This window comes from Meleagris gallopavo, chromosome 1, assembly GCF_000146605.3.
Source record: "Meleagris gallopavo isolate NT-WF06-2002-E0010 breed Aviagen turkey brand Nicholas breeding stock chromosome 1, Turkey_5.1, whole genome shotgun sequence".
NCBI classification, from domain to species: domain Eukaryota; kingdom Metazoa; phylum Chordata; class Aves; order Galliformes; family Phasianidae; genus Meleagris; species Meleagris gallopavo.
The window spans coordinates 112,776,924-112,793,175 of NC_015011.2; the positions used below are offsets into that span (position 1 = coordinate 112,776,924).

The window sequence follows — 16,252 nt, forward strand, 5'->3', positions numbered from 1 at the left end:
TACAGGCAGAGGATTTGATGGGTAAAACATGTAGCTGTTACCCTAATAAACTTCGTAGTGGATCACTTGCTATATGGACTCCAGTCACATTTTGGATATGAAACTCCACTTGGGAAACGTTCCCAATATACTAGAATGAATAGCAACTAATATATTATTTTAGCGAGAAAGAAAAAAAAAAGTATAAATTGTTAAAGAAAAATTTTCAAGCTCTTGACAAAATACCTGCTTTGTATATGTTTAGTAAAAATGACCTATCCATAAATACACTGAAGGTAACATTTGTTCTCAATGTGCAAAACCTTTAGTTATTGTATAGATGTAAATTCAAGTAACTACAGATGTATAATAGAAATATGAAGACTGCAGTTTGTAAAGAAGCAAGGTACTTCACCATATAAGTATTACTTCTGACCATGAAAAACTAAATCTATGAAACAGTGGGGAAGAATATTTCAGAATCTTAGTTTCTGCCCCAAAGTGCGCTGTCTTGCTCTCTCAATTCTGAATTTGGCATTCTTTTTTAAATAGCATAAAAAGTGGAAGAGGGTGAAGGATCATTTCACAAGTGGAAAAAAGAATATTCCAGGCTGGCAAATGCTTATGTTTTATGCAGTTAGAAATGCTTAAGTATAATTGTAAAAAAAATGACATTGCTCAACAAAGAAGTATGGAAAGAGACATGTGTACATCACAGCCATGGGTTTTTCTGTACTCTAAAATAAATCCTGCCCTGCCTTCTGCATTGTAGAATTTTAGAAAGACAAAATTAGTTCTATTTTAATATAAATATGTAGAATAGTATCTTAATTTTTGTAGATTCTTGCAGAGCCTAGATTTATGTGTTGCTTTTACCAAACTATGATACATAAGGTGCTGTGGAGAATAATGCAGGAACTTTCCTGTGTCAACCTTTGGGTTTCTGATTTGTGATTCTAGAACCTTATTATAAAAGATTTTAAAATTATTATTAACTATTACTTTTAATTCTTTGTTTTCACAGCTGGAGTAATTGGAGCTCTAGATCACTGTTTGCTTTTTGCCAGCACATTATCTGCGCCATGTTTAATATATGAGCTGGATATTTTATAAACAGCAGAAACAAAATGCAAGATTTATCCTAGTCTGTTCTTAACTCTCCCTTACTCCAAAGAAAGTTAATTACCAAATGTATGAAAATAATACCAGCCTCTCATGCTTGCTATTAATCTAATGCAGTTTAAACAATTTTTTTTAATAGGTTGATTTGGTAAATATTGGGAGCTCAGATATTGTGGATGGCAATCATAAACTGACTCTTGGTTTGATCTGGAATATAATCCTCCACTGGCAGGTGAGTGGCACCACAGCATATTTTCTATGATATATTTTTATTCTTATACTTAATTCCATTACTATCCAGCTTCAAACTACTAAATAAACATTGACACTGTAAGCAATATAAGTTCCTAAATCAGCAGGTTTTATGAGTCTGTTTATGTATCATCTAGGATATTAAGTATCTTAAGAAGATATAGTAGGTTTCAGCAGCAGCTGTTTTGACTATAATTTCACAGTCAGACATTGCGAGAGAATATATAAAACAGTTTTATTGTAAGAAAAATGAATAGACAAAACCAACGTGGATATATAGCTTTCATAATCACTTTTTCTTTAAGAATCTCAGAACATGAATCATAGAGTTATAGCGTTACCAAGGTTGGAAAAGACCTCCAAGATCATCTAGTTTATTCGTCCACCTACTACCAGTATTTCCCCAATAAACCAGGCTCCTGAGTACAACATCTAAATTTCTTGAATGCCTCCAGGAACAGTGACTCAGCCACCTCCCTGAGCAGCCCCATTCCAGTGCCTGACTACTCATTCAGTGAAGAATTTTTTCCTAATATCCAATCTGAACATCCCCTGGCACAACTTGAGGCCATTCCCCCTAGTCCTATCGCTAGTTACATGGGAGAAGAGGCCAACATCCACTTTGCCTCAACCTACTTTCAGGCGATTGTAGGAAGCAATAATATCTCCCCTATTCTCCAGACTAAACAATCCCAGTTCTCTCAGTTGTTCCTCATAAGACTTGTGCTCCAGACAGCTCACCAGCTTTGTTGCCCTGTTCTGGACATGCACTAGGGCCACCATGTCTTTCTTGTACAGAGGGACCCAAAACTGAACACAGCGCTCGAAATGTGTCCTCACCAGAGCAGAGTACAGGGGGATAATCACCTCCCTGCTCCTGGTGGCTACGTTATTTCCAGTACATGCCAGGATGCCATTGGCCTTCTTGGCCACATGGGCATACTGCTGGCTCGTGTTCTGCTGAGTGTCAACCAACACCCCCAGCTCCATTTCTTCCACACAGACTTCCAGCCACTCTGCTCCAAGCCTGTAACGTTGCCTGGGGTTGTTGTGGTCAAAGCGTAGGAGTCAGCACTTGGTCTTGTTGAACTTGATTCCATTGGCCTCAGCCCAGCTATCCAGTCTGTCCAGATCCTTCTGAAGGATCTTCCTACTCCCAGGCAAACCAACATTTCCTCTCAACTTGGTGTTATCTGCAAACTCACTGAGTGTCTAAGTCCTCTTATCCAGGTCCTCAATAAATACATTAAACAGGATAGGTTGCAATACCAACTCCTGGGGAACACTACTTGTGACTGGTCACCAGCTGGATTAAACTCCCTTTACTACCACGCTCTGGGCCTGGCCATCCAGCCAGGTCTTTACCCAGCAAAGAGTGTCTAAGCCACAGGCTGCCATCTTCTTCAGGAGAATACTGTGGAAGGCAGTATCAAAGGCTTTGCTGAAGTCTAGGTAGAGTACACCAACAGCCTTTCACTCATCTGCTAGGCAGGTTACTCGATCAAAGGAGATGAGGTCGGTTGAGCAGGACCTGCCTTTCATGAACCCATGCTCTCTGGATCTCCTGGTTGTTCCACACATGCCATGTGATCTCCCTCAAGATGATCTGTTCCATAACCTTTCCTGGCACTGAGGTCAGACTGACAGACCTGTAGTTCACCCGATCATCGTTATGACCCCTTATGACCCTTCTTGTAGATGAGAATCTTTTGTTTTAATTAAATAATCATATTTCATGCTTTCCACAGCCGACCCATCCTTCCAATAATTATTTTAAAACCCTAAAAAGTTGCTTTCTGAACAATTGATAGAAGCAGATATTGGTCATTTAACTTCTCACTTTTGAGAGAAATGAGGAAGTATGTTATCGATGTAGAAACCAACATGTTAGATGAGGACACTTTGGAAAACAAAGTCTGAGAAGCAGTAAAATAAACATTTGGAAGGAATTAGCATCTAGGTGCTCTAATTCTGTGTGTTTGTATGAGTCTAGGTTAACTGTCTGTCCATTTGTGCTTGTTCAGGTCCCCAAGTAATAATCAAGAAGTTTACATAGCATAACAAGAAAAGATAGTGGGAAACAAAACCTAAAGGAGTTTTTATTAAAAACTAAACACTCCTATCAAAAAATCACATGTGTATAATTCATTGCAGTAGGGAGCAATTCTTTACTAATTTTACAGGATAAGTTGTAATGAGAGCAACAGAGAAAAGCTGCAAATTGTTAAATCACTTCTATCTCAGTCTCACTTCCCAATATTTTTAGTTTAATTGCATAACACTGTTCTAAATTACTTACTAAAAGCACATAGAAAATGAAACCTATCTTAGCATCTTCTACCAATAATTTTGGAATCACTGTGCTTTAATTTATATGAATTATGGACTGAGATAAGTAGTTGTGTTAAAATTCATATTTTGATTAGTTCACATTTTTACCTGAAAAGAAGGGTTAAAGATGTGCCTTAGTATTATTAGTACTAATTTTTCTTTCACGTTTTCTCAGCATTCCTCATAGTTTGGTGATGTTTTTAATGACCAGTGTATGAGCTTAGGGGACCTGTTCTTGGTGCAGTATATAGGTTCTTCATTTCAAGCTCTGTCAAGAGTCCAGTGACAGTGATGATACCAGTGGCATCAGCTGAATTATCCATGTATGAAAAGTCCGGGGACCATATTTATGAAGCAGGGATTAATAATGTGATGCTTTCTTGAGTATTCATTATTCAGTCCGTGTTTAGTCTATAGTGTTCCATGTCAATTTATTTATGGATTGCTGAAAGGAAGTGACTTGCATACTCTGGATTGTCTTTTTATTCAAAATTTTATAAATAGATTCTGATTTGGATAGAACTGAGTATCAGTTTCTATTCTTAACAATAGATAAAGCTGTGTTTTGCAAGAAGACGTTATCTGATAATGCAGTTGCTGGTGAATAATGAATAAACAAAATAAAAATAAAGCCAGATTTGTGCATAGGGTCATCTTTTTAAATGGAACTCTGGAGATGTTGGTTTGCTGCATTTTCCCCTCAAAGGACTGAAACAGTTAAAATTGAAACTGCTTATTTACACTATTGTGGAAAAAATCTTCGTTCTTTTCCATTTTTTTCTTCCAAGTTTTGAAGTGATTTACATGAATCTAGAACATTTGTGATTGTTCTGTTCTGTTCTTAAGTTGGTACAATTTTACGCTTTTACAGTGCTTCTGGTGAAACAAGTCCATAAGTTTCTTAAGAATGGGTCTCTTCTTCCTCTGCACTATTTTCCCTGTCATAAATGGTTCTTCACACTAGGCAGCTGAGAATATGACAAGTTGTTGTTAAGACTAAATTACAGAGTCAGGGCCACCAAAGTTTTCTGCCGGTTCTTAACCGTTGAGTAAAATATCCCTTTCTCTATGATTTGTATCAAGTCTGCTTTATGTATGAGGCTAAAAAAAGCCTATATACAATAAGTGGCTGATTTTATGTATGCTGTTGTTGCAGTCTGTGCTTGACGATGCAATCCTACTTTTGCAAATTTGTTCCCTTTACGATCCCAAGAGCTTTCAGAGCTAAGAGTCACCTAGATGAAGTACACCTGCCTGCATGGAAATAGCAGATATGAGTTGTGTGGCAGTTAAATATTTTTTCTGCAGATTAACTGGCAAAAAGCTTTTTCCAGTTTCACATCCTGCACTAGGCTGACATTAGGGTAGAACTACAATTATATATGACAACATAGACCACCTCTTATGAAAATGTCAGGGTCTTTGTGTAAAATGTAAAAGAGAGAGAGAAGTGAAGGAAGAAACGTTCATGAGAATGAAGTGCTTCAGTGCCAGTCGGAATGGGTATCAGCATTCTCAGTTGTGGAGGCACTGCAGCAGAAAAGATTTATCTCATTCTTGCCACTCTCATTTCTGTTCAGTAGAGATCTTGTGGCTTTCTCTATCCCCTGTAGTGATTATGTCCTTTCTTATCTAGCCTGTTTTTCAAATTATTATTAAAAGTTTCACTCAAATTGAACCATGGTTCTGAGTTGAGCACCTGCTGCTTAAGCTCTTTGTGGTACTGAATCTATTAGGGTTTCTATTTCTTTGAAGCTGCTGCCCTCTTCCTCACAGTTCTGTGATCTCAGCTTCACTGCTCAATTAGCATTTAAACAAAAAGAAAACAATATTATTAATTCCTGAACTGTTACGCTTGGCAAAGAATATCTCTCTTAAAAGCAGAAAAAGATTCTGTATGGCAGTGTTCAATTTTTTATTTTTTTTATTTTTTAAGAGCAAACCTATTTTCATAAATGGAATGAAAAACCAAACCTAACAAACATCTTTTGTAAAAGTCACAAAATGTTGAAAAAGAGTGAAGTAATAGCTGTATGCATGAGGAAAATATTCCAGAGAGATGTATTCCACTTAGTCTTCTTTGCAGAGCTATTAACAGTTTTGGACTTCTCATGCATTTATTGCAGAGCCTGTATTTTAATTGGAATTACCATTTTACTTTGAAATATAGTAGTGGAAATGAAATACTAACAGTCTTATTATTCCACCCCAAATCAATGAGCAAAGAATATCCCTTGCTTTGATGGGTGTCTTGAACATCTATGAAAGTGTTCTTTAAAAAGGAATTCTTTAAAATGTGCTTTGAAAGAGTTGAGAAGATTCTGGCTATAAAAAAGTAATCCATGCAGTCAGAATACCTGAAATATAGTAGGTAAAAAATACTAAATCGTTCTGTCAGAGAGCTGCCAGGACCCTGTTTGAGCAAAATTGAAAAAGCCTTAACTTCAGGAGTAACATTTTAAATTCTGTCCTACTTTCCTCCCTGTCTTGTAGTGGCTGGCATACTGAATCTCTGTACCATTCCAATAAAATGTTACATGCCTGTGTTTTTGTTGCAAGTGTGCAGTGTTCCTAGATAGCCTGCACCCAGGGCTTTCTGGCAGTCTAGTAGATAAATCAGAAGTCCTCTGCAGCAGCAGGCCAGGCACAGATGCGCTGGTTTTGACTGCCCTTTCACACCCAGTGCCAGATGCTTTCCATGCCATCCAAAATTAAAGGGCTTTTTAGCTCTTAGTATCTTGGAGTCTTTGGCCTTTACGTTCCTCAAAATCCAGGCCTCTGGATCATGCCTTCTCTTGTGACCATTCTGTCTGCCATCTCATCCCCTTCCTTCACTTTCAGTCTCCCCAGTCCCTAGTCCACACTGGAGGTGCCTGAAGCTGAGACAGGTGCCTTGAGGCACCGAGGCAAGCTGCATACAAAGGTACCATGCACTGTGCTTGGTTCACATCTCCTCAGCGTGGCTCCCTGAAGAAAGCACGTTTATCAAGCGTCAGCAAGGAATGGAGGAGGCCTCCCTGCTGGAAAAGGTGGCAGGACCAGCTCTTTTCAATTCCAGCTACCTGGAGGTGGCCTCTCCCTGCCTTCGTGCCTCAGGTGTAGGTGCCTCAGTGTTTCCCTGTGTGATGAGAGGTCGTGTGCCTGTTCTCTTCATAGCCTTTAGTTTGTCACTTTAACGTGTTGGAAGTTACCTGTGGTGGTGTTTATGCTGCCATTTCCCTCTTTCTATTCAAAAGCAGTTTTTCTTATTACAATAGTATAGGGCCATCCCCCAGGAAGAGCAACTATTTCTGTTTTCTACCAGTTGGAGTTTCCTATGCCTTAAAGCTTTGTTTTCTGTGAGGATATGTGGCATTAGAAAGGAGTGGCAAGAAAGAAATGAATATCAGAGGTCACCTGCCAGCGAGAAGTAGAACTGCTAGCTGCTTTGGAATGGGTGTAGTTTTTGAGCTTGGATGCTGAGGCAGCTTATTTCAGGGTGGAATCCATCCAGAAGTTCTTCAGGCTGACACACACATTTCTAAGTACTGATCTTTCTGAAGAGGGCATCTTAACTAAGAAGCCTTCAGAAAGTCTCCTTCTAACCTCACTGCCACCCTACTCTTTCTCATTCAGCTGCAGACTTGGCTCAAGGCCAAGCCATCCCACTTGCAGCTCATTCAGTGCCAGGGTGCTGCTGTCCAGACAGAAGGGGTGGAAGTGCTCAGGAAAACAAGAAGGTTTCCAGCTGCAGAAGGGGAATTATTCACTATTTCTCACTGAATAGGAAGCAGTCTAAACCTTCAGGATGAGATCAGGCCCTTTTACTTTGTCATTTTTAAATGCCTGCAGTTCCCCAAGAAGCAGCAAAAAATCATAACTTTAGCAGTCTTCTGCAGAGAAATGCAGGAAAATTAGAGTAAATCTTCATCTACTGTCAGAATATTAAACTCAACAAGATGAGTTTGAAGCTGTTTTCTCAAAAGTAGAAAGAAATGGAGAACTTCAGGCTGCTTCTCTTTAAATCAAAAGCAAAATTCAAGAGTTTGCCTGGATTCATTTGAATAGTTACTTCCTTGGCAGCCCATTGCTTTATTTCATGGCTAACTTACAGTTTCACAGTGCTCACAGTTCATTGATAACTTTCTGTTATGTTAATGTCGATGCAGGCATTTGATTTTTATTTGTTACAAACTCCTATATTTTCAATTCTTATATTTTTAATTCTTGTTTTCACATAAATTCAGGTGTCCCACAAAAAGAACATTGTATTTTTCAAATGTTATTGTTTACTCCTTACATTCAGATACACCTGTGCTTGTGAACACAAGGACACAATAAAAATCCTAAGTGAATAATGAAACTGTAGCATGAATGTTTTTCCATTACTACAACCTGAATATTTTGAAGGCTTTCACTTTGTTTAAGTGTGGTTTAATAAATGTTGCACTTGAAACTTTTCTTCTTTTTAGCACCTGGATTCATGAAGAACAAAACTTTATTTTTGTAGTCGGGAAGTTTTTTTTGTGTGGAGATACAGGAGTTGAACTCCTTGCTTCTTGCTGAATTATTTAACTCTAATTTGGCAAGTCTCAATAGTGAAAACTAAACAAATTAAGAAAAAAAGGATACCCTAACAGGCACATTAAGCAAAACTAAGTAGCATATTTACTAATTTTCCCAAACTCTTTGCTTTCTGTTTTCTGGTGTAGATTTGGAGGAACCACAGAATGCTGCTATTCTTATCTTAGTAGCATTTGTACCGTTGTCATTTATAGAAATTACAGTCATTTATAGAAATTACAGAAAGATCAAAGGCAAGATTATGGCCTGAGAATTTCATAGAGGATCAGTTTCTCCTCCTCTCCTCATCTCAGAAATCAATTTTATACCTGTCTCAAAATGAAAAATTGAAGGCATTGATAATAGTATGCAATTCAGATATAAAAACAAGAGATTGTTTTAATAATTCATATCTCCGTTCAATAATTGATTCAAGTGATTGGATTGATTAGTGTCAGATTGGATAATAAACTGATTCCTACTGTTTTTCTGCAATACCTTAGAAATTATTTTTTTATAGTTGATTATGTTTTGGAATTCTAGCTTGTGTATTGCGTTACAAGTTTTATTATTAGAATGTGGTCAATCCTTGTCATAAAGTAAATAGTGCACTAACTAGATGTTGTTTTCTGACTGATACTGGTTGCTGAGCAATGCCAGTGAGAATTCTAAAGAGATACCTTGGATGAGTCAATAAGGAAAAACAACTCTATAGTTAAATTTTATCTTAGAGAATATTTTTTAAAAGCTGCTATGCTTTCCAAGATATATGGAGAGCACAGTGATTTCAAAGGGAATACTTTACAAGAAAATAAATTATGAACTTCTCTTTCACCAGTAAAGAAGTTGCTAAGAAATATATTAGCAGCTACACTGTATCAAACTCCAGGGAAATATTTTATAACCCCTCAGAATTAATTGCTCTCTGTAAAGCAATAACTAGAGATAGGTGAGCTTTCTCTGATGAAAGAGGAATATTAACTGTTTCTGAAACAAAATTCAGAACATGAAACATATACAGTGTTCCTTTAATCTGTGCAGTGAAATTCACTTTTCATCTGGGTACACATATGCAAATAGTTTACATGCTGAAATAGAAAATACTGTGCTCTCTACTGTTCTTATTTATTTTACCTTAGTACTTACTTCAACTTTGTCGATGAGAGAAAGATGCTTTTTATTATTTTATCAGCCTTTGTTATAACATATTCTATTAACTATGGATGCATTTCCAGAGTAAAGAAAACTACAAAGAGAAAGGCTGCGTTTGTATGCATTCTGTTCTAATAAGTAGTGCGTGCAAATGTACCTTCTCTGCTTGCTCATGGAGCACTTCATGTGAAACAGTGGTGATTTTACTGAGTGTGCCGGCAATGGCAGACAACAACAAGTCAGCATCAGTTGTTTTTATGTATTCCAGCTTGATCACTGTCATTGTACTGTGACACCAAGTATGTTCTTTGGTTACCTAGGAGGTTTTTCTTCAATGCTTATATCTAGGCAATTGGAGCTTTTGGGAGTCAAAAAACAATTTAGCTTTAAATGAGGAAGTTCAGTCACATATGAGATTCTGGCTTTTTTTGCAGGTCAAAGATGTAATGAAAAACATCATGGCTGGACTGCAGCAGACAAACAGTGAAAAGATTCTGCTGAGCTGGGTCCGTCAATCAACTCGTAATTACCCACAGGTCAATGTTATCAATTTCACCAGTAGCTGGTCTGATGGATTGGCTTTCAATGCACTCCTTCACAGTCACAGGTAGGAAAACTAACTTCTCGTTGTTTCAGTGAGCTTGTAACAGATGGCTCCAACAGGACTTGAGAATGGTGTATCTGTTATGTGATTTTTACTGTCAACTAGGTAGATACACTGTCAGACTGAAAACTTCTAGCAGAGGAAGAGGATCTGAGCTTTCCTACAGTGTAAGTGAAGATACTCAGCTCAGATCCTTTCCTAGAATTTCAATGCATAGCAAGTTGAGAGTCTGATAGAGGATCACAGGCTTGGAAACTTTTAAGAAAAGCAAGCAGTAAATCCAAAATTAAACCTTTGAGGTTGACCTAGAGGGAAAACATTTTCCTTTAGGCACCTAGAGAGGCACAATGTAGTGCTTGTTGAAAGCCTCTGACAGTTGCTGGATTGAAAGTATGGATTTGCCTTCAAAAGACAGAGCTGGAGAAAGTAGACTTTATTTTCAAAACCTTTTATGTTGCTCCCCAGCTGATTTTTAGTATTCTCCCTCTCTTAGTAGTTGACTTGTTCCGGTCTATGCTATATGAAACTTTATCTCTGGAGATTCAAAGTCCTCTAGTGGTTCCATATACTTGGATTAAGGAAAAGATGCAAGCCAGTCTATTTTAAAGGTCTAGTTGATGGGGCTCATGGCATTACTGGTTTCAAAGAAATACTTATTTTCGAATGTGGAAAGCCTCCTGATCTGCCTTTCATACTTCTATACCTCTCACCTGAAGAGGATAGACCTGCAAGGCAGCTGACTGCTCCAGATTGTCATTTAAGTTTTTGAACAGGTGTGAATATGTTCTATTTAGCAACAGATAATTGGAATTTAAAAAATATTAGTACAACAAGCCAAGCAATAATTTTTAATTGCTAGAAGCCTAAAATAAAATTTTGCTAAATACTTCCAAAAGTACAGTTGGAGACTGCCTTTCAAATTTACTAGTGAAGATCTACAAGTATTTCCAGAATTTTCACTAGCACAGGTAATGTTTTTGAATGAAACTGTCTGATTAAGGTCACTGCTGTCACAGTGATAGCACTTTGCCAGTGGAGTCCATGGTTCTACCCTCTTAGATATATTGTTAAACTGTATCTTGAGTAATGTGCTTGGAGAATTTCATCTTTAACTGTACTCTGTGCATCTAAGAACTTCATACTTTGCATTCAGAGTTCAATAAATCTACAAAGCTCTCCTACTTTTGTAGTGGTGATTATTGTTGGGGATAATTTCCCAAGGAAAATCAACCACTTAATTGTATAACAAAAAGCTCATTAACAGGCTGATGAGATACATGCAGATAATAATTACAAGATCATGACATTCTCAAACAAATTCATTTTACTTTGGTAAATACGTGGCTAACATTACATTTGTTACTACTGAGATGAGTACTCAAAATGATATTGCATGGTCAGTGATGCTCTTCATTTGTCATATCAAAGTGTTGGTTTAGATTTGTCTATTAATAACTCATTTGTAGAGCTAATTACTAGCTACATCCTTAGAAGAATGTAGCCTTCTTCAGGCTAATTAATTTTAGAACAGGCATATGTATTCTCTTTTTGGTCATACGTACATCTTAGTGTGTTAATTTTAGATAAAAGCTCATGAGAATGCACATTTATTATTATTTTGGGGAAGTAATTAATGCAGTTTAGCAAAATCTTTCCCTGGATCTTCCAGAATACAGTTCTATCTTTGCTATTTTCACTGCACTGTGAGCACTGAGAAAGTGAAAACTTAATGCTTATCCAAGGTTACAGCAAATATAAATGCATTTCTAGGCTCTTTGCATATCACTATTCCTATAAATTATTATTCAGCAGCTACCGAGAGTTTTAATGCGTTAACAATATGATGATTACAAGCTACTCTTTATTTCATGTGTATGTTATAGATTGTGAAACCGGAAAGTTTTAGTCTGTTTTACGACATTTTGATTTTTCCTTCTGTAGGCTTCACAAAGTACTATAAAGTTTTCTTTTTTTTAAGGGCCTGAAGTAATTTTTGTTTTCCCACAAAAACTGTTGAGTAACAATTTCAAAGTAAAGTAATAAATGCCTATGCAGATGCTTCAAATGCTTTTATTTGTCATAGGTGACTTTCACTACAAAATGAACAGTCGAGACTTGACATCTAGTGATAAAGTTCCTTGAAGGACATTAATAAATAACAGGAGACTGTCAGATTGTTCCAACAACAGCAACAACAAATAGATTTAGATATATCTCAGAAGGAAAATATTTTAAAAGTGCCAGAAAATGGTTATGCTAAAATTACATTGGATTGCTAGTTAGTATTGTAAACTCAAAATCTAAAATCAGTACTATTGCTTGACATTTTAACTATTTTGATATAGTTTTTCGCAAATCAGTTTAGCAGAAGGTCAGAGTTGTCATGTGTCTTTTCACTTAGATGTGACATTGGGATGCCTGTTTCTTAGTCAAGGTATCTGACTACTCAAATTGCCTGCTTGAAAATACTGCCTATCTTCACCTGGTACCTGAAATCGGTAATCAGAAATTCCATTCTGTCCAGCTCTATAAAATGAGCTCTTGATTCCTAAACAGAGGCTCTTACTTAGTAGTCCTTGGTTTGGGATGCAGGTAGGTGCCTGCATCCTACTTAAGCTACCTCAGCACTAGACAACAGTCTAAGTATCTATAAGTTATATCTATCCGGTGCTGTCTTCTGTTCAGTGCAAAGCTCACTAGTTGTGAATGTTTATTTCTTACTCATTGAAATCTATGCATTTCATTCAGTTCCACTACAACATAGCAGAAGAACATCTTTTTTGCTCATCTTATGTTTACTGTCGTAACTCTTCCATACATAGTGAGCCTATCCTGAGTGGAAGTAAAAGGAATTTCTTTATTGAAGTTTTATCTGTAGTCTAGGAATTTGGGCAATCTTCTAGGAAACTGCAAGCGTGCATTCAGATTCTTGGAGGTATATCTCCATTAACTCGAAGACATAATAGTTGTCTTCTTCTGGACTTTGCTAATCACTGAGTTAATCTGCAAATGTCTCAGATGGAGATTCAATATTCTTTGCAGCCCCAAGTCAGTAATTTTTCAGGTGAGCCTCTTGCTTAGTGTGTCCTCTGTATTGATTTTCAGTGACGTTGCACTTTTTGCTCAGTATGCAGGAGCACTGAATTGGCCTTCAAGATTCAAGATGCAATCAATAAAATAGGTGTGCTAATATACTCTGACTGTTCATATACTTCTATCTCATAGAAGAATAAAAAGCCTTTTATAAGAAGCCTTGGCAGTTACTTCAGCCAATTTAAAATGCAGGTACCTACTTCTTATGTGTCAGAGTGTCTTGGCTTCGTGCTTACAGTAGACAGTTTGAATGTAAACCTGACAACAGGGGATGACCGCCAGGCTACATGAAACCGCATGTCTCCCACATCATATGCTTTATTAATACTTTGTATTTTAAATACTTAGGATTAAAAGCCGTTTAACAGAAACACTTTTGATTGAAGTTCATTTGTTTTCCCTGTTTGATTTTTTTGTTTCTTCAGTTCTGCTCTCCAGAAGTGAGGGAAGATTTCTCTGATACTGTTAGTTATTTCTTCCTGCTGTCTAGAGGAATCAGTCCCTTAGAAAGTACAAACCTTAACTTTTCCTTACTCATTCTCATTTCATTTGCTTACAAAGACATTGCTTCATAATATTTTTATACTCAAGTGCAAAGAATAGTATTTTGGCAGGAAGTAGTAAGTTGTTAGGATCGATTCCTAAATTCTTTGCTTATTCCTGTGGTGAATCTAAAGCACACTAGTATTGTAACAGTTAGATTTTTCTTCTAAGAATATTTCAAGCTCTTTTTTTTTTACAACTGCATCAAAATAAACACTTGACCATGTCCTATGTATTGCTTCATTTGAAATATTGGTAGACTGCTTAAGTTTTTAAACTGTAGTTTGTAGAAATAGATTTAATTAACATTCTACTTTCAGAAAACATGACATACAATGGAGGAGAGGAACTGGGGGGAAATTTTAGTTACGCTGTTCAACTGTGATTTCATGAAAATTAACTGTTTTGCAAACACTACTTTTTGCAGTTCATAACAGATAATTGAGAATAATTTTGAAGAAAGCGTGTGTAAACTGTAAAATAGAAACTTTATAAATTATATTAAGTTCATAATAATTTTGTATCTTTGATATATCCTTCAACACCTTCCATGTGTTCATCATCAATTTACAGGCTTTGTAACACTTTTGTTGTACCAACTTTGTGGGCAGTTCCTTCTGAGTGGTGTGGGGAAAGAGAGGAGAGTATCAGGAGGAAGGCAACTGTAGATAAAATGGGAAATAGTTTTTATGTCTCTTCTTGGTTTTGATGTTACTGCACTTGGAGGGTGTAACTAACAATATATTCTATGTGTCCATTTGGCCTTCAAAAAGGGAAAAAAAAACATCAATCAGTCTTACATCATGTTTGCATTGCTAAACGTACAATTCAATTCAGATGCTGGATAATATTTCAACATAATTCAAGATAAGTGGCTGTGAAAACATTTGAGAACAGGCACTTCAATATGGAAAGCATTATATTCACCTTAAGTCAAGGAATAAGCACATTGGAAAGATGCTATACTTTGGTCAACCTTCTGTTTCTACCACTGTTACATTTTTTACATCTGCCCTCCGAAAACTTCCTAGGCAGTACTAATAATATAACAGAATCACGGAGTACAACAGATTGGAGGGGACCCAGGAGGACCATTGAGTCCAGCTCCTGGCTTCACACAGGACTACCCAAAAATCAGACCATATGTCTGAGAGCGTTGTCCAAAGACTTCTTGAACTTCAGCACTCAGGGCTGTGCCCACCACCCTCTGGTGCAGCCCCTTTCCCTGACCCCCAGCTGTCCCTCCCTTGACACAGCTCCATGCCGTTCCCTCGGGCCCTGTCGCTGTCACACAGAGCAGAGCTCAGCGCTGCCCCTCTGCTCCCTGTGAGGAGCTGCAGCCGCCATCAGGCCTCCCCCCAGCTCCTCTGCTCTGTGCTGAGCACACCGAGGGGTCTCAGCTGCTCTCATACATCTTCCCCTCTGGACCCTTCCCCATCTTTGTAGCCCTAGGTTAACTTTGTTCATGATTCAGGTGCAAAAAGCTTAAGGCTGGAGTGAAAACATAAAACACAACCCTTTTGGACAGCCTTGCTAAATTCCCATTAAAAAGGTGTGCACAAAGCATAAAGACTCCAACTCAGAAATTCCTTAAAATCCTGAAATGTGGAAGGACTGAAGGCTGTTAACTGGGAGGGGATACTGGCTTTGCGTGAGGCACTAATCTCACCTGGTATGCTTCCTTTTACTTTGACGAATGATATTAATGAAATAATTACATGCCTTAATGAAACAAAAACAATCCCATCCCTATCCTGTCATTGGTGATATTTTCATTTTTCTTATCTGATATTTTCAGTTAGGTCTGGTTGGCTTGTTTTTTGTTTTTGGAAGATCTTCAGTGAATGCTATGGAATTTTTATCTGAATGAATATTCTCCATGCCTTCTTGAAGGGAATAACAGTAAGATACGAGTGCGTAGCACTAAATACATATAATATGCTGAGAGCAGTACTCTCCATAGGAAGCTTTCTCTCATAGACTTTTATCCATCCCTTTTCTTGTTTATGGCTGATTTCATTTTTTTATCGGATAATTCTAATGCTGTTTCTGTTGTTGTTTTTCAAGAGGTTACTTGGAGTAGATGTTCCCATTTGTGTAATCACTGCATTTAAGCTCTATTGCAATTGCTTTTAATACTGAGTCCAAGAAGCAGTGGAGTGCAGGTCTCTTAATAAAGCTACAAAGGCACATCAGTGAGCTTGAATTGCAAATATTCAGAATATAAACTCTTACTATGGTTCCATGAATGGTATGTTCTGCATCTTACTGACTAAACAAGGCAGTAGCTGTTAAGTAGAACCATCTCCCTAGGTGTATAAGGATAATTAAACATTTTGGTGAGGAGAAGTCACTTGGGCTACAGATTGAAACTAACCCTACTCTCCCAGGCTCTAGGTCACAATGAACAGGGGAAATGAACAAGGGGAAATGGTTTTAAGTTGAAGGAGGGAAAATTTAGGTTGGATGTCAGGAGGAAGCTCTTTACTATGAGAATGGTGAGGTGCTGGAACAGGCTGTACAGAGAGATTGTGGATGCTCCATCCCTGGAAGTGTTCAAGGCCAGGTTGGATGGGGCCCTGGGCAGCCAGGTCCAGTATTAAAGTTGGAGGTTGGCAGCCCTGCCTGTGGCAG

The 16,252-nt window shown here is 37.6% G+C and overlaps 1 protein-coding gene across 1 annotated transcript in view; it reads left to right on the forward strand.

The window, feature by feature from the left end:
• Positions 1–16,252, forward strand: part of DMD (dystrophin) — a 1,000,055-nt gene that overhangs the window by 195,252 nt on the left and 788,551 nt on the right. The window contains 2 exon segments of the mRNA XM_031557153.1: positions 1,241–1,333; positions 9,813–9,985. Coding sequence (XP_031413013.1) covers positions 1,241–1,333; positions 9,813–9,985 — 266 coding nt within the window.